At 38.1% G+C, this 25,687-nt stretch overlaps 3 protein-coding genes across 4 annotated transcripts; all 3 read left to right on the top strand.

Moving 5' to 3' along the window:
- The first annotated feature begins 2,836 nt into the window (after positions 1 to 2,836).
- On the top strand, positions 2,837 to 7,102 carry LOC104227379 (uncharacterized). 2 transcript variants are annotated; one of them, XM_009779616.2, is made up of 3 exons: positions 2,837 to 4,112; positions 5,570 to 6,645; positions 6,736 to 7,102. In XM_009779616.2, exons 1-2 carry the CDS (start codon positions 3,003 to 3,005, stop codon positions 6,620 to 6,622), a joined length of 2,163 nt encoding a protein of 720 aa, XP_009777918.1. In that variant the 5' UTR covers positions 2,837 to 3,002; the 3' UTR covers positions 6,623 to 6,645; positions 6,736 to 7,102. The 2 variants fall into 2 exon arrangements, with proteins under 2 accessions (XP_009777918.1, XP_009777917.1); XM_009779615.2 differs by having other exon boundaries at positions 5,570 to 6,884.
- A 3,767-nt stretch (positions 7,103 to 10,869) lies between these two features.
- LOC104227380 (flocculation protein FLO11-like) lies at positions 10,870 to 12,967 on the top strand. Its single transcript, XM_070162546.1, has one exon. It carries the CDS (start codon positions 10,946 to 10,948, stop codon positions 12,854 to 12,856), a length of 1,911 nt encoding a protein of 636 aa, XP_070018647.1. The 5' UTR covers positions 10,870 to 10,945; the 3' UTR covers positions 12,857 to 12,967.
- A 1,157-nt stretch (positions 12,968 to 14,124) lies between these two features.
- LOC104227381 (uncharacterized) lies at positions 14,125 to 15,391 on the top strand. Its single transcript, XM_009779619.2, has 4 exons — positions 14,125 to 14,251; positions 14,335 to 14,459; positions 14,551 to 14,666; positions 15,108 to 15,391. The coding sequence occupies exons 1-4, from the start codon at positions 14,200 to 14,202 to the stop codon at positions 15,244 to 15,246; spliced, it is 432 nt and encodes a 143-aa protein (XP_009777921.1). The 5' UTR covers positions 14,125 to 14,199; the 3' UTR covers positions 15,247 to 15,391.
- Positions 15,392 to 25,687: the final 10,296 nt, after the last annotated feature.

The following is a 25,687-nucleotide window of genomic DNA, read 5'->3' as shown; positions in this document are numbered from 1 at the left end:
AGAGGTCGACTCGGGATTTGGACCAAGTGAGGTGCATAAAAGATGAGGACGACAAAGTTTTGTTGGGGGATGACCAGATTAAGAGGAGATGGCAGACCTACTTTCATAAACTTCTAAATGAGGAAGGGGATCAGGATATTGTACTAGGTGAATTGAGGAATGCCGACAGCCCCCATGAACTAAGTGATTGTCGGGACATTGAGGTCGATAAGGTCATGGAGGCAATGCGTAAGATGAGAAGGGGCAGAGCTACCGGACCAGATGAAATTCCGGTTGAGCTTTGGAGGTGTGTGGGTAGAGCAGGCTTGGAATGGCTTACTAAGTTGCTTAATGTTATATCCAAGACTAATAGGATGCCCGAAGAGTGGAGGTGGAGTACAATGGTCCCGTTGTATAAGAACAAAGGCGATATCCAGATCTGTAACAACTATAGGGGTATTAAATTACTAAGTCATACCATGAAAGTCTGGGAGAGAGTGGTAGAAATGAGAGTGCGAAGGACGGTGTCTATTTCAGACAACCAGTTCGGGTTCATGCCGGGGCGATCTACCACAGAAGCTATCCACCTTATTAGGAGGATGGTGGAACAATACAGGGATAAGAAGAAGGATCTCCACATGGTGTTTATCGATCTAGAGAAAGCGTACGACAGGGTTCCTAGGGAGGTCTTATGGAGATGCTTAGAGGCTAAAGGGGTCCCGGTTGCCTACATTAGGGCGATTAAGGACATGTATGATGGAGCTAAGACTCGGGTTAGGACAGCAGGAGGCGATTCCGATTATTTTTCGGTTATTACGGGGTTGCACCAAGGGTCTGCGTTCAGCCCTTTCCTATTTGCCCTGGTGATGGATGCTATAACGCATCATATTCAAGGGGAGGTACCATGGTGCATGCTATTTGCTGATGACATAGTCCTAATCGACGAGACACGACGCGGCGTCAGCGAGAGGTTAGAGGTTTGGAGACATACCCTTGAGTCCAAAGGTTTCAGGTTGAGCAGGACGAAGACGGAATACCTTGAGTGCAAATTTGGGGCAGAGCCGACGGAAGCGGGAGTGGAAGTGAGGCTTGATTCTCAAGTCATCCCTAAGAGGGGTAGTTTCAAGTACCTGGGGTCGTTTATTCAGGGGTCCGGGGAGATCGACGAGGATGTCACACACCGTATAGGGGTGGGGTGGATGAAATGGAGGTTAGCGACGGGAGTCCTGTGTGACAAGAAAGTGCCACTGTTACTGAAAGGTAAATTTTATAGGGCAGTGGTTAGGCCTGCTATGTTGTATGGGACCGAGTGTTGGCCGGTGAAGATCTCACACATCCAGAGGATGAAAGTTGCAGAGATGAGGATGTTGAGGTGGATGTGCGGGCATACAAGGAAGGATAAGATTAGAAATGAAGATATTCGAGAGAAGGTGGGTGTGGCCCCCATGGAGGACAAGATGCGGGAAGCAAGACTCAGATGGTTCGGGCACATTCAGAGGAGGAACACTGATGCACCGGTGAGAAGGTGTGAACGACTGGCGGTGGTGGGTACGAGGAGAGGTAGAGGGAGACCTAAGAAGTATTGGGGAGAGGTGATCAGGCAGGATATGGCGCGACTTAGGGTTACTGAGGACATGGCCCTAAACAGGGAATTGTGGAGATCGAGCATTAAGGTTGTAGGTTAGGGGAAATTGTGATGTCTTTTCTACAGCGCACTAGAGTGAGACTAGCCAGTTAGGAATTAGTCTTAGGATGTTATTGATCAACTACTGATGATGGGCTTTATCTGTTGTGTATTAATACCTTACATCTTTCTCGTATTTCCTATATCTCTTATATTGCTGTTACTTTGTTATTTTATGGTATTTATGTTATGTTATGGATTTTATGGTATTTTATGTTGTTTTATTACGAGTCTATTGATAGTACTAATATAGTGTTTCTTGTTGCCCCTTTGAGCCGAGGGTCTCCTGGAAACAGCCTCTCTGCCCCTCGGGGTAGAGGTAAGGTCTGCGTACATATTACCCTCCCCAGACCCCACTTGTGGGATTATATTGGGTTGTTGTTGTTGTTGTTGTAAAAAAGAGCCATTACCTTTCAAAAGAATGGCCAATATTATGACAAAGGTGGAACCAGATCCAAGACTTTAAATTGACATGTCCGACCTTTCTCGACTCATAATAAAATAAAAAATTATGCTTTAGATCGAATAGTTTATTCTTGTAAGCTTCCACGTAAAAATTATTCTTGTACGCTTCCACATAAAAAAACTATACTCCACACAAAAATATTGAATTCGAATGAACATATGTTGATGTGCTATATCCTGCCCGACTAAGTGATAAATTGAAGTACAAGTATGTATTAATTAATAAAAATTAAATAATAAAAAATATCATACATTCATTAATTTAATATTAATATCGAGTATAAATAAATATATATTTCACGATTATACAATACACACAAGTTGTGGTCATAAAACTTGTATTGGCTATTTGGCTTCCGAGCTTAGTTGTTAAGTCCAAAGCTCCGATATATTATGTTCGAAATATTTTTATTTAAATAATTTTAATATTTGACTAATTTTTTTACTAAAATTCAATTCGATTGACAACTCTTTACTTCACAAACCTATAAACCAGGCCTCCATATTATTAATTACACCTCTAAACATAATAAAATATACCAAAACAACTTGCATTACCTAAAGTAAATTCACATGGTAAAAAAACTAATGAAAAGGTATTTTACGTTTTGAAAGAATGTCATAAGATGAAAAGGATCAAAGTGATACCTAACATTATTAATTTTGGCGATTTAGATCTTCAGATAAGAATCAATTTCGTTGTTTTTGAATTATTAGTATTATTTTCTATTTTAAAGTTTGCTTTAATCAAAAGTCGTGCGGGTTCCGAAAGCCGCCCAACCGGCCTCTTGTCAAACTTTTCTTTGTATCAGGGTTTATTATTTCACAAAACCCTAGTTCTCACTTCCCCAATCCAAATTTCTGAAAATCAGGAATGAATATGAAGCACTTAATGTCCAAACAAACTATCAACAATCTGTCAAAGCTCAATGGTACCATAAGAATTCTATCTCAATACCCCCATTTTCACCAGAATGCTCCAATCACTACATCCTCCATGACACCTTCCATCTGTTCGACGAAGTGTCCCACTGATCTTTTCCAACCCCAAAATCCAAAATTTCGAAAAATGGAATCTTGGGGCAGTAAAAGATTCGTTCACACAGCTGAAGAAATGGTAAGCGAGTCAGAAACCGAGTCAGAGGATGATGCCACAATGAACGATTTCCTGTCGAGATTTGTTTGGATAATGCGTGGAAAGCTGGTTGAAGTGTATCCAGATTTTGAGAAGAAAACAATTGATGGGATGCTTTTGGTTATTGTGGGGAAGGTTGTATCTGAGCTGGAAAAGGGTGGTTTTGATCAGATGATGGGGTCCGCAGTGGCGGCATCAGAAGATTTTAGTGAGGATTTATGGAAGACAGTGTGGGAGGTGAGCAATGTGGTGTTGGAAGATATGGAGAAAGCAAAAAGGAAGGAGAAAATGAAGAACTTTCTTCAAGCTGAGGAAGTTAAGGAGATGTGTAGGTTTGCAGGTGAAGTGGGTATACGCGGAGACATGCTTAGGGAGTATAGGTTCAAATGGGCACGTGAGAAGATGGAGGAGAGTGAGTTTTATCAGAGTCTTGAACGTCTTAAGGAAGAGGAAGAAAGATCAGCTCAAGAGGGGAGCTCATATGGTGGTATTGGGGCCATGGCCGTGGAGCAGGACAGTGTTGGCGCAGAGGAGGAGCCTAAAGTTGTGTCTCTTCCGAAAAGGCGTGGGAAGCTTAACTACAAGATTTATGGACTTGATTTGTCCAATTCAAAATGGTCTGAAGTGGCTGATAAGATTCATGAAGCTGAAAAAATCATATGGCCTCAAGAACCAAAACCAATAGCTGGCAAGTGCAAAATTGTTACTGACAAAATCCTTGCTTCACAAAAGGAAGATGATGCCTCTCTACTTCTAGCTGAGTGGGTAGAACTTCTCCAACCTACCAGGGTAGACTGGATCAATTTACTTGATAGATTGAAGGAACGAAATCCTCATCTATATTTGAAGGTATTCCTTCCTCGTTAACTTTCTTTTAGTTGCATGATTTTGAATAATTGTCGTGCATTTTGACTTTCATTCCTACCGTTGTCGTAGTGTCAACTGGGCTCCACCCAACAAATCTAGAGAATTTAGGATCACGAGCTTGTGTCTGATAGTACGATAACAACAACAACAAAATCCAGTGTAATCTCACAAGTGGGGTCTGGGCAGGGTAGTGTCTCCGCATACCTTATCCCTACCTTCTGAAGGTAGCGAGACGGTTTCCAATAGACCCTCAGCTCAAGGAAATGCCTGATAGTATGATAATGCTCATAAATATACTTGGATTCAAGCAAAGGCATTTGCTAAGGGCATACATTTTTCTTAGTAATTTTAATTTCTGTATACTTTTTTACCTTCATTCTGCACATTCTAGTTAACTTCATAAATTTGCCGGTCCTCAATCAATTGTACCAAAGCAGCCTTTTTCTTATGAAATTAAGTATTGTTAGAAAAGAAAAAGTATTGTTCAAGAAATGTTGAAATTCTTTTTCAAAAAGTGTACATGCGCGAAGGAACATATATAGAAAACCTTTTCAAAAAGCATAAAAGACCAAAAGGTAGAATTATGAAATATAATAAAATAGAGGAAGAAGCAGAATAAAGAAATGGCCCATCAATTTGCACATATAGGCAGACACTAGACAAGAAGTAGATTATGGTATATAAGACAAACTAGAAACATTTTGAGCATAGCGACACTTATTATCAAAAATGAAGCAAAATCACCAGATTATCAAGTCTATGGCTCTTTGCCCAATGTCCTATGCCATGAGATCTGGTGTGAAATTTTTGATCTGATTACATCCGTCGTTATATTTTTTACTTCTTTAGTTTTTTAGTTACTTTTTCTCTGACTGTATTTGTCTGACACATCAAAAGTCAGTGACTCAGTTTTTAGAACAAAATCAAACTAGATAATGGCCCTACAAAATGTTGGAGACTTTAAGTTAATATCCTTAATTCACTTGTTCTTGAATGCCTTTTCATCTTACTGATAATGTCGAGAAATATCGGAATTTATAATCAGATTAGTTTTCTTCTAACTTTTTTGGGTTCTTCCAAATAAGAAAGTAGGATTGTTACGATGAAATCTTCACACGTTGGACAAAATAATCTTGAGATAAGAAGTATCTGTCGCGTTGCGGTCTTATGCACTGGTGTAGTGCTGCAATCTATATGGTTCTCTTGTTTCCTGTTCATCCTGCAAGGAATGCAAGGATGGAGTTAGATTAGTTAGTGAAATGCTTACAAAAAAGTTAGGGAAATTATAATATTTGCCGATATAGAAACATTTGACCCACCGTTGCATCAATAACCAAATATTTTGAAAATTCTGTATTTAAATTGTTTTTAAGTTTTTGATGTAGTTTAAATTGTTCTTTAAGTATAGGGTAACTCTGATTTTTATTGAACATGTTTAGATTGCAGAACATGTGCTTGGTGAAGAGTCCTTCCAAACAAACATACGTGACTACTCCAAACTCATTGATGCCCATGCTAGAGACAACCGCCTAACAGATGCTGAAAGAATTATCAAAAAGATGAGTGAAAATGGAATTGTACCTGATATTCTCACATCAACAACCATGGTTCACATGTACAGTAAAGCAGGTGATTTGGATCAGGCAAAAGCTGCATTCGAAAGCATGAGGACTCAAGGATTCCTACCAGACATGGGAGTTTACAATTCCATGATCTTAGCCTATGTAAATGCTGGCGAACCAAAGTTGGGTGAATCATTGATGAGGGAAATGGAGGCAAGAGACATCAAGCCCTCTAAGGAGATCTTTATGACCCTCCTAAGGTCATTTGCTCAGCGTGGTGATGTTAATGGAGCCCAAAGAATAGCAACTACAATGCAGTTTTCAGGGTTTCAGCCCACATTAGAGTCATGTACATTACTTGTTGAGGCATTTGGCAAAGCTGGTGACCCTGATCAGGCAAGGCATAATTTTGATTACATGATTAAACTTGGGCACAAGCCAGATGATAGATGCACTGCTAGCATGATAGCAGCTTATGAGAAGAAGAACCTATTGGATAAAGCCTTAAATCTTCTATTGGAGCTTGAGAAAGATGGTTTTGAGCCTGGGGTGGCTACTTACTCTGTTTTGGTGGATTGGATGGGTAAAATGCAGCTAATTGATGAAGCTGAACAACTCTTGGATAAGATTGCTGAGCAGGGTGAGGCTCCTCCATTTAAGGTTCATATTAGTCTATGTGACATGTATGCAAGAGCTAATGCTGAGAAAAAGGCTCTTCAAGCTCTTGGAGTTTTGGAGGCCAAAAAGGAGCAGTTGGGACCAGAAGAATTCGAGAGGATTATACAGTCACTTATAGCTGGTGGATTTGTACAAGATGCTCAAAAGTTCCAAGGATTGATGGAAGCTCGGGGATTTACAGTATCCGAGCAACTTAAAGTAACGCTCCAGGCATCTCAAACTTTTCTCCGCAGGAGACCATCTGTAAGATAATGTTGGTCATTTGCATTTAGAAGGCAAGTTAGTGCTATCTTGACATTTGGCTCTTGAAAGTGTGTTTTAATAATTTGAAGCCTATAAGAGTTAATTGTCTCCATGTGATCCAGGAACCACCATGAGATTTTCTCCTTAAACTTAAAGCAGCAAGGGGATTACTGTTCTAGAACATTTGCGGCCATGCCTTTCTGCCTGTCTTTGACAGAATAGTTAATAAGTTTTTGACGTCTTATAAATGTCTCCTCCATTATCAGGTGCATCAATTGTCGTCGTTGTGATGTTGCAGCTCTTTCATTTCTTAATGTTTTTTTTCATAGCCTTGTTACTCGGGACTGTTGAATTGATCTTGGAAATCAACATTAAAAGGACTGTGGTAAAGTGATTTTCTTATCCACTAAGAATGCATTGGGTTTAAGTTAAAATATATTTATTTGAGGCTGCGGTACTTAGCTGTTTAGCAGTATCCTGGCAATAGTAGCAGGCTAGCAGTGCTTATGGTCTGGTCATGTGTGTTTGGATTTCAATCAGCTAACTCTTGACTAATGCAGAGTCTCAATCATTTATAGGAGGGGTCTAATTGCAAATGTGGTAGCACTTTAATTTCGACATAAGATGTCTTGCTCCTGTAATCTCCTTTCACGCAAATATATCTGCAGGTAGGAAAGTAATCAGAAAACTGAAAAAAGGTGGCAAAGCCAAGAAGACATACAAATAGTGCTCGCAAGCACCAAATCAAACAATCTGTATCTTTTGTATTTATTATGTCATTTTGTGGAGATTGCATCAAATCAAGCTATCATTGGCGATTAGCTTTCTGTGATTTTCGTGCTCCTGTACCTTGTAGACCAAAAAGGTTATGCAGACATTATAAGATAGAAAACATATGAAGCACATAAATAGAAAGCTCTGCTTGTAGAGTGGAGCTTCTTTATAGCTTCAACTGTCTCAAACGAGTTGAATCTTCGAAAGTGCTTGAAAGGAGTCTGCGTCTTCTCTTATCTAGTTTCTATTTAGCCTAAGCTGCCTTTTACTTTGATGCTAAATCACAAGTTGACTGTTATATCTAGTCTACATGTTCTTCTAAGCAGCTTTCCATCTCTTTGTTAAAAAGTAAAAAAGGAATATGCATAGAATTTGCACGCATTTGTGAAAATGCAAATGACCTTGCCGATTTTTTCCAGTACGCATTGTTGCACGATAGCTCATACTGTTAATTATTCTGTGGTACTTTTAGCATAGACTTCTCTTTGATGGGAGTAAAGTACTTGTAGTTGTGTTTGGGGGGTATCTGTCTTATGTACCCTGTTTTTTATTAATACTTACTTTTTCAAAAGTGTACCCAGTTTTCTGTAGTCTATTACAAGGATATCATGCACTAGCTTAAAGCATCGTGTTTGACTCTTTGAATAATAATGAATTGCATCAATTCTCCCACAAATATAAAATTTCCGGTCAAAATATTTCTTTCATGTTGTTTATTCACTCAGTTGTTCAGTGTAGTAATAATAGTCTAGTTACAAATTAGCTTTGAAACTTGGAGTTGGACTATGAATATAATAAATACTGTCTTTTAGCATGTCAGTCTGGATTTGCAATTTGCTAGACAAGAATTGTCTTCTGGTATCTGCATGTATAGTTTTCAGCGGTCTCTACCACCTGTGTGTTCTTGCCTATTCATAATTTTCCAGAATTGAATTTGGAAAAAAAAAGCAACACCGATTAATGGCTCAGACATATATCATCGACCATATTAAGCTCCTGGTTATGATGGATTGGATATTTCTGATCTTATCCTGGGTATGAGGGAATTACTTAGTTCTGATCCTTCTAGAAAGGTACTTAATTTTTTATACTGTGTGAAATGGACCTTTTTGAGAAGTAACCAAAAAAAAAAAAGAGAGCATACAAGGTCCTTTTTTGAAATGGACCCTGTATGCATGATTTTCATGTTGCAAACCAGAGTTTGTCCTTAAGATAATAGCATACTCCTGGAGTAATTAAATACAACTGAAACAGTGGAAGGAATCATGTACTATATCCCAGATAATCCATCCACCTAACCACAAGACCATGAGTTCTATTTTGCTACCTTATCTATTTCTGGGCCAGGGAACTAGAGTTAATGCTTGTCTTGATGTGCTGAGAGGTCTTGAGTCTAGCTTACACTGTACTTTCTTTGTTCTTTGGCAGTGTTGTTTAATCAATTTTTGAATCATTAAAAAAGATTGTAATTCTTGCTCTACTGTTGTTTAATATGTCGGGTCTTTTGGAGAGGGAGGGAGGGAGTTCTATTTTGCTACCTTATCTATTTTAGGCCAGGGAACTATTTCCTCAGAGTTAGTGCTTGTGTTAATGTGCTGTGGAGGCCTTGAGTCTAGTTTACACTGTACTTCCTGTCATTCTTTGGCAATGCTGTGGTGCCTCTTTATTCAATCTTTGAATCATTAAACTATTTCCTCAGAGGGAGGGAGGGAGGGAGGGAGCGAGGGTCTTGGTGCACTTGAAATTGATGACGCGGTGGTATTCCTTCTTGAATATTATCAAGCTGCTACTTTCCATGTTAGTGCAGCATTTATGTCACAGTCAAGAAATCCTTTTTGCCTCTAGTAAAACAGAAAAGAGAAAAGTAAATACTCCGTAGTTAAAAGCATTCCTATAGGATTATGATATTGACTCATGACGAATTCTGGGGCCATGTTCAGTCTCAGGAAAGTATTATCCTGATGAGTTGCTGCATGACCTTGTATGAAATGGATATTCTGATAGCTCTGTTAGACAAGGTTCAGGGGCTATTGTTGCTTACAACTTGAGCTACATCATCAAGTCCTCAAAGGGCTTTTGATATTCAGTAAGGGCAGTAGTCTCCCGTTCAGTAGCAAAAGCAGAAGCTGAATCTGAAATTGACATTTCTGGAATCTAGGGAGGTGCTTGTTTCTCTTTAGGTGAAAGACCGAAACTGTTGAGACTATGTATAGCTAATTCTTGTTGTCAAAGTTGATAGTAATAATGTTTTTGTGCCTTGTTTCTGTTTCTGCTATCGGCACGTCCCTTCCACATGAAAGAGAATATATATACCTTTCATGATGTTCACCTTAACCAGATTTACCTTATTCTGTGACAAACCTTGTGAGCACTTTTTTATCTTGGATTTGGCTATGCTTGCAGACTCTGGCTGCCCTAGAATAGTAAGCTTTAGCTTCTCATGGGGGTGATCTAACCACTTACTCCTTGCATCTTGCCTCAGTTGAAATATTTTTTTTTTGGGGGGGGGGGGGGGGGGGGGGCACTTGTGGGAATTCACTGAGTTTGTTGTTGTTGTGGGGGGTGGGGGGTTTGAGACATGGTAGAGGGCTGGTGAACTACTATCATTGATCCCTGAATGTTGTTACTACAGAGTTTCACATTAATGTAATAGTAAATCATTGACTTTAGCTGATATGATCAACAGATGATTAACCGCTTCACTGGTTGCAACATATGTTCTTTTGCTGTGTCTGTAAGAAATGATTAGGTATTTCCGCATGGTACAGTCAAACGAGAATTGTTTCTGTGCTTGCAAGCACTATTTGTGCAGCAGAATGAATGTTAATAAATGGCATGTGTGAAAGCAGTTTCGAATGCCAATGTACTGGTTAGTTTGGTCTAGTGATGAAAGATTATCTGTACTACTTGAGAGATTCCCTAGGAAGGATGTTCTCCCTTCATTGGTTGTTGTAGGTTACATTCTTTGCTTAAACAACTAGGTCAGAAAAGAAAGAATGATGAGCTCTTCCTCTGAATTTTGTTTTGTGCTTTGCTTCTTGAAGAGGCATTAGACACCTGATAGCATATTGCTGAACATAACCTTTTTGTGGTATTTCTCGTCTTTTCTTTACCTTTTTCTTTTTTTCTCAACCTCTTTTATAATGATCTTTGACAAGGAAATATGGTTTGCCCCTATTGTAAGATTGGTTGTCTTAGGCAAGTGTGTTCTGCTTGCCGCATTGTTGTGCAATTCAACTTGCACCAGGACAAGAATATGAAGCGAGAAAATGTGTAGGAGTAAAATTTTGAAATTCTTTATAATATTATAGAGTTGGACATTGTCACATTGGCCAAACGGTTAGAAAGTATACTTTAAAAGCTAGACCTCTTAAAGGAAGTAACTTTCACAATAGACTTCCCAGAAAACGGTTATTCTTTGAGAGGGGAAAAGAAGCAAAGTAATGTCAGATATGTTCCAAGGTATCAAAAGGAAACCTATTTAAATTAGTTTCAACGCTCATTTCGATTCAAAAAGTATAGCAAATATTCATTTCCTTTGCACAATATCCTTTTTAAATGGCAGCACGGAGGTCATCGTTTCGCTTTCGCCTTCCTTGGTCTCAAGATGAACCAGCTCCACCTCCAACACCAGCAACCCAACCATCTACTCGACCCAATGCTGGCACGGCTCCCTCTCCGGCAACTCGACCAGCAGCAGGGTCACAGCCAGCTGCGCGGACCAACACAAGCAATCTGTCTAAAGCTGAAACCCCAACCAGCAACCAGCCACCCAACCCCACGAGAAACGCCACTCCTTCAATTCCTACTTCACCAACTAAAGCTGGAACTCAGGACAACAATCAGCTGCCCAACACCAAAACCAGCACAACTCCAACACCATCTCTCTCTCCACCTCGCCCTATTGAATCCTCCACCCCAAGCACAAGCCAATCACCTGCTACTCCTACCACTGCTGGCTCTTCGACTGAAGCCCGAACCCCTACCCAAGCCTCAAATATGAGCTCTACCTCCACCAATTCTCCAGTTCGACCTACGTCTCAAACCACCACCAGTAACCCTACTACACCAAAGGTTGCTCAGAGGCCACCATTTCGGCCAGCAGGGGCAGCTCCCACTCCCAAGAATCGGGCATCCAAGAACGAGTCTCAACCTTCATCACCATCTCAAGCAACTAACAAGCCCCGTATCACATCTCAACCAGCTTCACCATCTGGTGCAGCAAATAGGTCTCGTGTATCTCAATCCCCATCTCCATCTCGCTCAGCTCCTCAATCACCGGCTATGACTCCAACATCCTCCCCAACACGCAAGGCTCCCCACGTCCTTTCATCTAAAGCAGGTCAGGAATCTTCAAACTCTCTATCCGTCGTGAAATCTCAAATGCAAGAAAAGAATCAGGAAACTACTCTGCCAACATCGCCACCACAATCATTGCAAGAGATTTCAAAGCCTTCTTCCAAATCCATAGAAGCAGATAAAGAACCAACAGAACAAATGGAGCTTCGAACCAAGAAAGAAACCAAGTCAGATGCGGACTCTGAAGCAAAAATAAAGTTCACAGACAAGGCAATGAAACCTTCAGAAGAATCAGTGCCAAAATCCACTATAACAGGCATTACAAAAGGGCCATCTGAGAAATCAGATTCTTCCAGTATCAGTGGTGAACCTAAAATGCTCAAAGAGTCAGGTACCAACAATCAGGAAACCAAAGAAGTCATGCAAGAATCTAGACGTAAAGACTATGGTGCTGGAGAAAGAACCCCAGAAGTTCAATCGAAGCAAGAGGGTTCTAGCAAAGATCAAATTTTGAAAAACTCTGGATCTAATGGAAGGCAGACAAGAACAACTACAACTCAGCCAAGGAACAAAACTGCGGTAAGTGGTTCTAGTCAGAAAACTGCAGTATCCAATGAAGCACATATTCCCATTCACAAAGAGATCAAAGATAACATCTCAAAGGTTCTTAATAGAGTAGGCACGCAAAAAACTGGAAAAACGGCAGTGAATGTGATCACTCTTGCAGGTGATAATAGAGGAGCATCTATGCAACTTGGCTCTGATTCTTCCACAAAAGGAGGGCGAATCCACATTCACAGAGGATACAAAATAAACCCTAATGAAAGTGCTGACGCAACCACAGATGGGGAGGGAAGTTCAAAGACTAAGGAAGATCAAACCTTAGCTGCATACATTAATTGCAACGTACAGGGCATCAACAACTCTATTGTATTTAATAGTTCCATAACAGAAAGAGATCCAGGTGTACACATGTCGATCCCGCGAATGCCTTCAGAACCTGTACATTCAAGTCTGTTTGAGGCACACAAGGCAGAATTCAGTGTTACACCAGCTAGAACAATCAGAAGGAGATGTCTCAGAGGCCTTTTCCTTGAATCAAGTGATTCTGATCCAGATAAACCTCGGCGACATGGTTGTCGAGTTGGCTGCAATGAGAAAAAAAAATAACAAGATAAACGTTCTTTAAACAACTACACTTGATCTCAAAAATTCCTTTTATACATATTTTATAATCTGTGTGTCAAGCAAATGTAATAAAGATGCGAGTGATTCATGAGATATGCTTGTTTGGTCCTCTTCAGCAGGTTTGTTGAAACAAAAAGATCAAAAGAAATCGCTTGGTAATTAAAAGAGCGATAGTATTTCTTTCAAGTTGACTCAATTTTTTAACCATGCTAAGGAACAGAAGAAAGACAAAGCGTGAAAAATTATTTCAAATTAATACTCAAGAAATCGGCTATATCAAATGTCTCTAGTTCCCTGTAAAAGAAAGTTTTACTGATTGCTGTTAACTTAAAAACTTGTAGGAGTCCTTTATAGGTTACTTAGGAAATTCACAAAGTTATTTATACAAAAAGTTGGGCCTATGTTGATATTCTATTATCCCCAGAAAAGAAAAGGAAAAACATTAAAATTCTCATTTATTAACAATAGGGCGGTAGGTCATGTAGATTCATATCTAATCAAACACCTGAGCTTACTAAGTTATTTATAGTTAAAGTTGGAAGGATTTGATAACCTGTAACTATAAACATGGTTACATACGAGCCTATGTAACAATGTTTAACCAACTCTTAACTATTGGTTTCTGGTGGTCATTATGGATTCAGTCAATGAAAACAGAGAATGTTTTTGTTGATACTAACTTAGAAGTACTAAAGAATTAACAGTAAGGGCTCTTAAATAAGAAGTATCCCTTAATGAAAAGCTGATGCTGTCAAACTAACAGAAAAATGGAAACTTTAATTGATTATTTAGTTACTGATTTTGTTTTTCTAATATAAGGACACTGCATGAGTTACGCCAACTTTACCCTGTATCAGCCTCCCCTTTACCAACAATTTTGCATAAAAAAAGATTATCTTCAATAAAGCGTTAATATGCTCAAGCCAGAGTTTTTAATATGATACAAAATTCCAAATCTACAAAATCTGACTTTGACTCCGAAAGAATCCAACTCAGAAGTTAGATAAGCTTGGCTTCCTGACTTGGTCACGCGAAGATCGTATGTACATAAACTATGACGTGACGATGTATAGGACATCCATTTGTATACTAAATTAATTCTCTTTTCCATTTTGGGTACTTATCTCACCAAGTTCTCGTCACCCTGCATGCATATCTACGTGCTGCGCTACAGAGTTCCACGCCTAATATTAAGAATCAATTTTTTTTTTATTAACTTGTCTTCTAGTAAGCTTTATTAAAGACACAAATTATTGCACTCAGGAACTGAGTTGAGTATAGCATCAACTGCTTCGAAGAAAACCAGCAAATAATAAGTGAATAATATGGGTTCCCTTATGGCAGGTTGGGCCTGTAATGTTCCTGACCCCAAAGTTTGTAAGTTGCTGCAAATCTTCTTCTCACCTTATACTTAATTTTCTGAGTTTTAGTTGCGAAATAAATTTTTTTTTACTTTGCAGTGAAATATAAGAGAAACAAGTCATTAACAAAGGAAGAAATAAATGCCTATTGGAGATCCCATAAAAAGAAAGAAGAAGAGCATCTTAGAGATAGTTCTATGCTATCCCCTCGCAGCCCAAATCAGGTCATACTACTACTTTTACTCTTCTAATGTCGAAAGGATGGTGTGATATTAATTAATTTATAGTGGCTTAGACGTTTTTTTTTTGGGACAGGCTAATAGTACCTTTGAAGAGGCTGCTAAAAAGGAGTACGAAACTTCAAACTCCGGGGAGATTTTGGGTATTAACAGTGATACAAATTGGGAGAACCTAATCGAGAAACACGGCTGGTATGTACGCATATTTGATATTTGATTATAACTTATGAAATTGTGGTGGATGCATTTATGAGAGCAACTAAAGTCAATAGTGTATACATTTAGCAACAAAAAATATTTAACTTAACAAGTGCTCTCTCAAACTAAGCGAGATAATCTCCTACCACTAGGCCAACCGATCAATCTATAGTTCTTTTAATTATTATTCCTACAGAATATTACTTGTATTAGTCATATATGCCCCCTCGCAACAATAGCACAAAAGTATGTTTTATCCATTGATGGTGTAAGAAGTATTTGGGCAATCATGTCTCCTAATTAAATTATTAAACTCATAAACATTAACAGTTAAAAAAATCTTTTCGCACTATCATAATAATTTAATTACATTGTAGCATGTTAGTTACTTTAATGTTGGACCTGATTAGTTGTGATGTTGGGATATGGTTGTAGGTGGGTAATTAGCAGTTTGGCACATTTGAATGAACCGCCAGTGCTAGCACCAGAAGAGGCTACTTACAAGCGTGGGTCACGGTTCAATGCAGCGCCCAATATGATTGCACCAAACACCAAACAAGCCCAAACAGGATAATCAACTCTTGATGACTCCTGTTTCAGATCGAAATCAAGCTAGTTAAATTTTGATATAGAGTTTGAATGAACAAGTATATGTACATCTAAGGTGGTGTTGAGCTTGTAAATGTAATGTGTTTAGGTGTTGTTTTTGTTGCACGTTTGTAAATTTAAGGTGTAATGTTTTTTTTTTTTTTTTTTTTTTTAGGTTTTGTTGAGCTTGTAAATTTAAGGTGTTTCTGAGCTTGCAGTGTCAACATTCAACAATGTTTAACCGTAATTGCATAACCAACATCTGTACGAAATCACTTTCCTTAACCCGCCTCTATTCTTTTCAAGCAACCACTAAATTTAGGTAGCCCTTTTTTTTTTGGTTGTCTGTCAAGACTCAAGCATACCAAACTAGCAACTTCATATATGATTAGCCACCCATTGGTTTCCTTTCGTGGAGGACCAAGGTTAACTCTGCTGCATGCCCTGAATCCAGAGAGAAGGGACCATAGTGAAAGAAATTTGTGCTATTTTGTTTGCTGGTTATCTCCAGCTTTAGGTAATAAATTGAACACGTTATCAATACCTTTCATACTAAACAGTTTTTGATTGAAAGGATGCTTCATTCGGAATATGTAGACTTTTATACAATTGAAGAGCGCAAACACAACATAAAATTAATGCTCGCTAGTCAAAGATAGTATAATTATTATTATCGTCTCCATAGGGATTGAATTTAAATAATGTTCAAGTAATTTCTCGCTTAACGCTATTCAGGATGATTAACGCATTGGTTGGGATGATTAATAATTAAAATTAACTATGAGACCAGAACAATTAACAATTGATAACTGGAAGACGCATTGAGCAACACTGAATATCAATGGGAGAGATAAGGGTCGTGATAGGATAGGTGCAAGATAGCTATTTGGGATCCAACTCTAGTTCAATCCACTATGATGTTCTAATGATTCTCACAAATTCACTCGATGATTAATTCAAACGTGTAGTCAGACTCCTCTCTCGATTAAATTTTAACTCTACGAGGTGAACTAATATAAGCATTGTGAAAATATGCAAACATGTGTTTATGGATTAGTCTTTAGGAAAACGTCTCTCGAATATTCTCCTAACTTTATTTAATCAACAATTAGATAAGCTCTTTCGATTACTTAAGAGAATTATTGAATTAAAACAAACAAAATAATGCAAGATAATCACCACAATATTCCTCTTTCGATTTAATAAATTGGTGAATAAAGTTGCAAACAATTCAACGCTCCATAAACGAATTCAAGCAAAGAACTAGAGTTACAATTCACAAATAGCAATCAAAACACCATATCCGTCAAACCCTAAGGGAAACTATTCCATAATCATGGAGAAAGTCATCACAAATATAACTAAAGAGTAAGAAAACATGAATTCAATCCAAACTCGGGTGTTGGGTTGAGGAAAGAATGATGAATCTTTGTGCTTTGAGTCTCCAATACTCTTCCAATCTTCTGTAGGTCGAAGTTTCCTAAAATCGTGTTTTTGATGTATTTATATGATGTAGGAACGGGTTCGGACAAAACTACCTTTTTCAAGAAGAAGTGGGACAATTCGACCGCAAAAATATACTGGCGCATAGGGCGGCGCATCAGTGAGGATTTTCAGAGTGTTGATTTATTTCACTGTGTAGAAATTTTGCAATAGCACCCCGCGCCCCGCGGCGCGGTAGTGCATTTTTCTCAAAGTAATTTTTTTCTCACTTTTTGACATCCATACTTGGTCCTCGACCTTCGAACGTGATTCCAGCTTAATTTCTTGGGCTTTTACTCAGATTTCAAAGCTCTAATTTGTTCAAATTAGCTCCAAATTATCTTTATAGCTCGAAATCATTTCCTGTAAGGCATAAAACACGTAATAAGCGCAAATCACCATTAATTAAGCTCAACCACATTTAAAATACAGTGATTAGAGTGCAAACTATGATTAAAACATGGGTTTCTCGCTTGCCATCAACATCACACACTTAAACCATTGCTCGTCCTCGAGCAATCAAACTGCACTTCACATAGAGATGACCTTCTCATAAGATAACTTCCCTAACGCATCATGCCCGGAATATTTAAAGCATACTAAGCACCCTATCATAAAATCCTAGCTCAAGGCTCGGCTAAAAAACACCACGTATTTTTCAAAAACTTGCTCGCTTACTCTAACAGAGAGGCCAAAGACATTACATTTTCTTTGCAAATCATGTGCCCTCACACCAAATATAGAGAGTAGTTCCACACACAATAAAATTCAAGAACAAATAGGACCTCAAGACAAAGAATTAACTCACTCTCATAATCAAAATTCATGTGCCACAGAAGATGCACCATATGCTTTCCCGTAGTGTAATACTTCACTAATTGAGCTCATTCAGTCAATTGATCAAGTCAGACTTTATTTTGGTTGTAATGTAGGCTACGAGACAGGTATGATACATTTGGATATGGTGACTACACCTCCCTAAATACTTTAATACATATACATTAATAATTTAAATCACACACTTGTGTTTAACCAAATCCCAACCTTCACACATAATAGCATCAAGCTCCCAATATCTTTAAGCACAACCAAGATGAGAACTACCGCTAGCAAGGAATCAATTTTTTTTCTTTTCTAAGTTCTGATTTTTTCCCCAAGCAAACTCACTTTGTTTTTTCTTCTTCTTTCAATTCCATACAAGCGTCTCTCACAATTTTTCAAATAATGCACCTTTCTTCTTTTTCAATAGTTCCACTCAAAAACCCGACCATACCTCAACTTAGCTTTTACAAGCTCATAACAATTTCAAGTCCTCGAGAGAGGTAAAAGGTTCAAACAAATAGTTAATTCAAAGAAAGGGTCAGGCTTGTAGTATGGTTGCCAAAGAAATAGGATTACAGGCTCAAAGGGGTTAACTACGATACACATTAATTAGGTGGGTAAATGCATATATCTGGCTCAACAAAGAAACACCTCTATTACTTCCTAGACTGAACAAGATGGCTAATTTGCTTTGCAAACACATAGAGCAAGTTGTAGACATCAAGTGACATGCACAGAATATAAACAAACCTTAGTCACACCATGACATATAACTCACTTAGGATTGGAGCTATCCCGACTCTCTAGTCAAAATAGTTAAGCAACATCAAAACAGACACTTATACATGAGTCAAGAACTGAGCCTAAACAACTAAGACATTCACCACTCTCAAGGCAAAACAAGGTCAAGAAAATTTATCACCATTTAATACCATAGCAAAAGACTTCAAATTTCCTAACAAAAGAAAAACTAACTACATATGGTTCAAGCATAACTCTTGGAAAAGAATTGCGAAACAAATAAAAACCAAGGGGGAATTGTTAAACTACCTAAGAAAAAACAAAAAATATTTTTTTCTTCGACTTTGATCCCTCAATAGGACAGTAGAGGATCCATCGTCGGGAAAAGTCAATTTTTCTTCCAACCAAAACAAAGAAAGGAAATACACATGTACATATTTACATCCTCACCCAATATTTTAAATATTGGCATGTCCCCATTACGCACAAACAAAAAGTAAGAGGTAAAGGAAACTCCCCTAATTCATCTAGTCGGGGTCTGAATCAAAATCAGAATCTCCTTTATATGCCCGACCCAGTGCACATATCCATGCTGAGAGATCTTTTTTGTCATCTTTGGTTACACCCCACACTTATCATGCTTACTATATCCAGTTAGCTCCTTTAGGGCCCCCATTGCTCCTTCCATCTTGAAGACCAACCTTTCTTCCCCCACTCTGAGCAAGAGCTGCCTTTCTTGAATGTCCAGAATTGCTCTACCAGTAGCCAAAAAGGGACTACCTATAATCAGAGGGATCTCCCTATTCTCTTCCGTATTCACCACGATGAAGTGCACAGGGAACACAAATTTATCCACCCGAAATAGCACATCTTTCACTATTCCTTCCAGTATGATTGTGGTCTGATTCACCAAATGCAAGGACACAAGTATAGATCTAATTTCTCCAATCTCTCCCTCTAATTTACTAAAAATAGACAAAGACATAAGATTAATAGAAGCACCTGAATGACACGAAGATTTTACAAACTTAGTACTTCATAAAGATTAAGGTATAGTAAAACTCCCTAGATCTCCACACTTTGAGAGAGCTTATTTGAAGAATAACATTACAATGCTCCGCGAGCTTGACAACCGTTGTCTCTTCCACTTTCCGCTTATTGGACAATATCCTTCAAGAATTTAGCATAAATTTATACGTAATTGCATAACCAACATCTGCACGAACCACTTTCCTTACCGTCTCTATTCTTCTCAAGAAACCCCTAAATTAGGTAGCTTTTTTTTTTGGTTCTTGCTGTCTGTCAAGCATACCAAACTAGCAACTTCATATATGATTAGCCACCCATTGGTTTCCTTTCGTAGAGGACCAAGGTTAACTCTGCTGCATGCCCTGAATCCAGAAAGAAGGGACCATAGTGAAAGAAATTTGTGCTTGACTTCATTTTATTTGCTGGTCATGTTAATGCTTATCTCATCTTAATTTCTAGGCGCTATCTTATTGTACTTCGTTGGAGCCCTCTCCAGCTTTAGGTTTATTATGAATTGAACACATTATTCATACCATCCATACTAAACAGTTTTTGATTGAAAGGATGCTTCATTCGGAAAATATAGACTTTTATATAATTGAAGAGCGCAAATACAACACAAAAATAATGCTCGCTAGTCAAAGATAGTATAGTTATAATTATCGTCTCCACGTGGATTGGATTTAAATAATGTTCAAGTAATTTCTAGCTTAATACTATTCAGGATGATTAACATGTTGGTTGGGATGATTAATAACTAAAATTAACTACAAAACTAAAATAATTAACAATTGATCACTGGAAGACAAGAGTTAAGCAATACTGAAATATCAATGGGAGAGATAAGGGTCACTATAGCTATTTGGGATCTAACTCTAGTTCAATTCACTCTAATATTCTAATGATTCTCACAAATTCACTCGATGATTAGTTCAAACGTGTAGTTAAACTCCTCTTTCGATTAAATTTTAACTCTACGAGGCGAACTAATATAAGCATTGTGAAAATATGCAAGCATGCGTTTATGGATTAGTCTTGATCAGGAAAATATCTCTCGAATATTCTCCTAACTTTATTTAATCAACAATTCAATAAGTTCTTTCGATTACTAAATTAAAACAAACAACATAATGCAAGATAATCATCACAATATTCCTCTTTCGATTAAATAAATTGGTGAATAAAATTGCAAACAATTCAAACCTCCATAAACGAATTCAAGCAAAGAACAAGAGTTAAAATCCACAAAAAGCAATCAAAACACCATATCAGTCTGACCCTAAGGAAACTACTCCAGAATCATGGAGGAAGTTATCACAAATATAATTAAAGAGTAAGAAAACATAAATTCAATCCAAACTCGGGTGTTGAGTTGAGGAAAGAATGATGAATCCTTATGCTTTGAGTCTCAATACTCTTCCAATATTCTGTAGGTCGAAAGTTCCCTAAAAATCGTGTTCTTGATATATTTATGCTATGTAGGAACTGGCCCGGACGAAACTACCTTTTCCCAACAGAAATGGGACAATTGGACCGCAAAAATACACTGGCGTGATGTGCCATGCGCCGCCCCATGCGCCACATGAGTGAAGATTTTTAGAGAGTTGATTTTTTTCGCTTTGTATAAATTTTCCACTAGCGCCCCGTGGTGCGGTAGTGCATTTTTTTCAGAGTAATTTTTTCTCACTTTTTGACATCCATACTTGATCCTCACCAACTTAATTTCTTTGGCTTTTACTTAGACTTCAAAGCTCTAATTTATTCAAATTAGCTCCAAATTATCTTAATAAGTCGAAATCATTTTGCTGCAAGGCATAAAACACATAATAAGTGCAAACCACCATTAATTAAGCTCAACACAAGTAAAATACAACTGTTAGAGTGAAAACTATGACTAAAACATGAGTTTCTCACCTGCCATCGACACCCCACACTTAAACCATTATTCATCCTCGAGCAATCAAATTGCACTTCACATAAAAATGACCTTCTCATAAGACAATTTCCCTAACACATCATGCCCAGAATATTCAAAGCAGACTAAGAACCCTATCATAACATCCTAGCTCAAGATTCGACTAAAAAACACCACGTATTTTTCAAAAACTTGCTCAGTTACTCAAACACAGAGGCCAGAGACATTACCTTTCCTTTGCAAATCATGTGACCTCACACTAAAGATAGAGAGTAGTTCCACATACAATAAAATTCAAGAACACATAAGAACTCAAGACAAAGAATTCACTCACTCTCATAATCAAAATTCATGTGCCACAGAAGATGCACCATATGCTTTCCGCTGTGTAATACTTCACTAATTGATCTCATTCAGTAAATGATCAAGTATGACTTTATTTTGGTTGTAATGTAGGTTAGGGGACAGGTATGATACATTTGGATATGGTGACTACACCTCCCTAAGTACTTTAATACATATACATTAACAATTTAAACCCCACACTTGTGTTGAAACAAACCCCAACCTTCACACATAATAGCATCAAGCTCCCAATATCTTTAAGAACAACCAAGATGAGAACTACCACTAGCAAGGAATCAATTTTTTTTCTTTTCTAAGTTCTAATTTTTCCCAAGCAAACTCACTTCTTCTTTTTTTCTTTCAATTCCATACAAGTGTCTCTCACAATTTTTCAAACAATGCACTTTTCTCATTTTTCAATAGTTCCACTCAAAAATCCGACCATATCTCAGCTTAGCTTTTACAAGCTCATACCAATTTCAAGTGCTAGAGAGAGGTAAAAGGTTCAAACAAATAGTCAATTCGAAGAAAGTGGTCAGGCTTAGTGTGGTTGCTAAAGAAATAGGATTACATGCTCAAAGGGGTTAACTACGATATACATTAATTAGGTGGGTAAAAATATATATATCTGGTTCAATAAAGAAACACCTCTATCACTTTTTAGACTGAACAAGATGGCTATTTTGCTTTCCAAACACATAGGGCAAGTTCTAGACATCAACTGACATGCATAGAATATCAACAAACCTTAATCACACCATGACAAATAATTCACTTAGTATTGGATCTATCCCGATTCTCTATTCAAAGTAGTTAAGCAACATCAAAACAGGTACTTATACATGAGTCAAGAACTGAGCCTAGGCATAACAACTAAGGAATTCACTACTCTCAAGGAAAAACAAGGTCAATAAAAATTCATCTCCATTTAATACCATAGCACAAGATTTCAAATTTCCATGCAAAATAAAAACTAACTACACCCGGTCCAAGAAAAACCCTTGAAAAAGAACCGCGACATAATGAAAAATCAGGGGAGAACTGTTACACTACCTAAGAAAAAACAAAAAAATATTTTTTTCTTCGACTTTGATCCCTTAATAAGACAGTCGAGGAAATCCATCGTTGGGAAAAGTTAAATTTTTTTAAACCAAAACAAAGAAAGCAAACGCACATGTATATATTTACATCCCCACCCCACACTTTAAATTTGGCATGTCCCTATTACACACAAAGAAAAAGTAAGAGGTAATGGAAACTCCCCTGATTCATTTAGTCGGGGTCTGAATCTAAATTGGGATCTACTTTGCACGCTCGACCCAATGCACACATCTATGTTGAGAGCTTCTTTTCTGCCTTCTTTGGGTACACCCCGCACTTATAATGCTTACTATTTCTAGTTTGCTCCTTTAGGCCCCCTATTGCTCCTTCCATCTTGAAGACCACCCTTTCTCCCCCCACAGAATCGCTCTGCCAATAGCTAAGAAGGGTCTACCTAGAATCAGAGGGATCTCCATATTCTCTTCCATATTCACCACAATGAAGTCCACAGGGAATACAGATTTATCCACCCGAACTAGCACATCTTTCACTATTCCTTCCAGTATGATTATGGTCTGGTCCGCTAGATGAAAGGACACATGTATAGATATAATTTCTCCAATCTCTCCCTCCAATTTCTTGAAAATAGACAAAGGAATAAGATTAGTAGAAGCATCTGAATGAAACGAAGAGTTTTCAAACTTAGTACTTCTTAAAGAGTGTAACGACTCGGCCAGTCGTTTTGAGAATTTAAGCTTCGTTTAGTGACATAAGGTCTGGAACAACTTCATAATATATGTATCGACTTGCATGCATGGTGAAATTCAGTTAACGGATGATTCAGAGTCGAAATAGGAGAAGGAATCTAGTTTTGGAAGCTTAAGCGGTGAGAATTTGACCGGAATTAGACTTTGGAGTAAACGACTTCGGAATGGTCTTTGATGATCTTAACAGCTTCATATGATTTGGACTTAGGCGCGTATCTAGATTTGAATTTGGAGGTTCGTAGAGTAATTTGAGGCAAATCGGCGAAAGTTGGAAAGGTTGAAATTTGGAAAATGGAGAAGTTTGACCCATAGTTGACTTTTGTGCTATCAGGGTTGGAATGTAATTCCAAGAGTTGTAACAACTCCATCTTGTCATTTTGGACTTGCCTGCAAAATTTGGCGTCATTCCGAGTTGATTTGATTGGTTTCAGCACGAGTTTTCAAAATTGGAAGATTTGAAACTTCATAGCCTTGTTTGATATGATTTGAGACCTCGAGCGAGTCCATGTTAGATTATAGAGCTTGTTTGTGTGTTTAAACAGGGTCCCGAAGGCTTCGGGTGTGTTTCAGATGAGTTTTAGATGTTTTGCATAGTTTTGGAACAGGTCTAGTTATGGTGTTTTCGCACCTGCGACCTTGGAGCGCAGGTGTGGCTCTGCTTCTACGTGAGCCCGGTCACTTATGCGGTCATCAAGGCCTGGGAGCTTGCACGCTTCTGCGAAGGCTGGCACGCAGGTGCGATGGCCGCTTCTGCGGTCCAGAGATCGCACCTGTGGAGTATTTACGCTCCTGCGGTTTCCCTTTTGCTTCTGTGGCGCCATTGGTGCGGCTGTATATCCACAGATGCGATCCCAGGCCAATTAGCCAAAATTCGTAGATGCGATCTCTTTCTCGCAAATGCGGTTTCTTGACCGCAGATGCAGAAGTCCTGGTAGAATCCTTTATATCGAGGGTTGGCCATTTGCATCATATTTTGAGTTTTAAGCTTCGGATTTAGGAGCTTCTTTTGAGAGTTTTCAAGTAAATCGATTGGGTAAGTGTTCTTCACCTAGAATCTAATATATTCCATGATTTTGTCTTCATTTTTATCATTTAAATTGTGTTTTGGGTTGGGGAAGAAGTTAGTTTTTGAAGAAAACTTATAAAATGAAAATTCGTGATTTGAGGGACCAAATGGTATCAGAAGTTGATAATTTTTATATGATTGAACTCATATTGGAATGGGTATTCGGATTTTATAAAATTTGTCGAGTTCCGAGGTGCAGGCCCAGGGGTTGACGTTTCGACCAATTTTCGAATTTTGTTAAAGATTGAGACTTTATGATTCAGAATAGTTTCTTATATCTTTTAGTTGTGCTTGATGTTATTTTGGTTGGATTTGAGATGTCCGGAGGTCTTTTCACCCGAGAAGTGCATTTTCGAGTATTGGTATGTCGTCTTTGAGGTAAGTATCTTGCCTAACCTTGTGTGGGGGACTTCCCCTTAGGATTGAGTCTTCTATGTTGATTGAAATTGATGTGCGCGAGGTGACGAATCCGTACTCAGACTTATGTGGGGAATTGACCTTTTAGGGTTCTTAAGTTCTTTTATTCAGTATGTATGGGGTTATTGTTGATATGACTGAGTTCTTGCTTATTTGTTTCGTCTCTACATGCTTAAGAATTAATTTCTTCATGATTCACTCTTATTGCCTAATTGTCATGCTATTTGATTTAATTGAAGAATTTCGTCTCTCTCATTGTCATGTAGTCTTTTCATAATTGCATGTGTTATTGAGATTTATTATCATCCCTCCTATAATTATATAGTCTTAAGTGAAGCCAAGATCACCTTTCCTTAATTGAATTGTCGAACATTCTTGTAACTTTCCAACCTTAAAAGGAGTTCAAATAACATATATCTTTGTTGACTTGCCCTTTTTTGGGACTACTGGACTCGTGTTGATTTCCCTGTTATTGACTTGTAAATTGTGGGATCGTTACTACATGTTAGTTTTTCCCTTTCGTTGAACTTTTCCCTTTATGCCTTTCATTTCCTTACTATGATTATTCCTTGTGAAATTATTCTACCGTTTCCCTTGTGATTTAAAGCTTGGAGTGAATTAACTCTCTGTATTTTGTATTACTATCATGGTTGTTGTTGCGCAAGTTGTGTTGGTGCACGAGGTTTCTACTGTGTGGTTATTGTTATGGGGTTGCACTCGGTTTCTGCCGTGCTATTGCTACTATAGATATATTGCACATGCGGCGTGACATGGCGGGATATGTATATATATGCTTATATGT

This window comes from Nicotiana sylvestris, chromosome 11 (genome assembly GCF_000393655.2).
Source record: "Nicotiana sylvestris chromosome 11, ASM39365v2, whole genome shotgun sequence".
Classification (NCBI taxonomy): Eukaryota; Viridiplantae; Streptophyta; class Magnoliopsida; order Solanales; family Solanaceae; genus Nicotiana; species Nicotiana sylvestris.
This window is presented reverse-complemented; position numbering and strand designations above follow the sequence as displayed.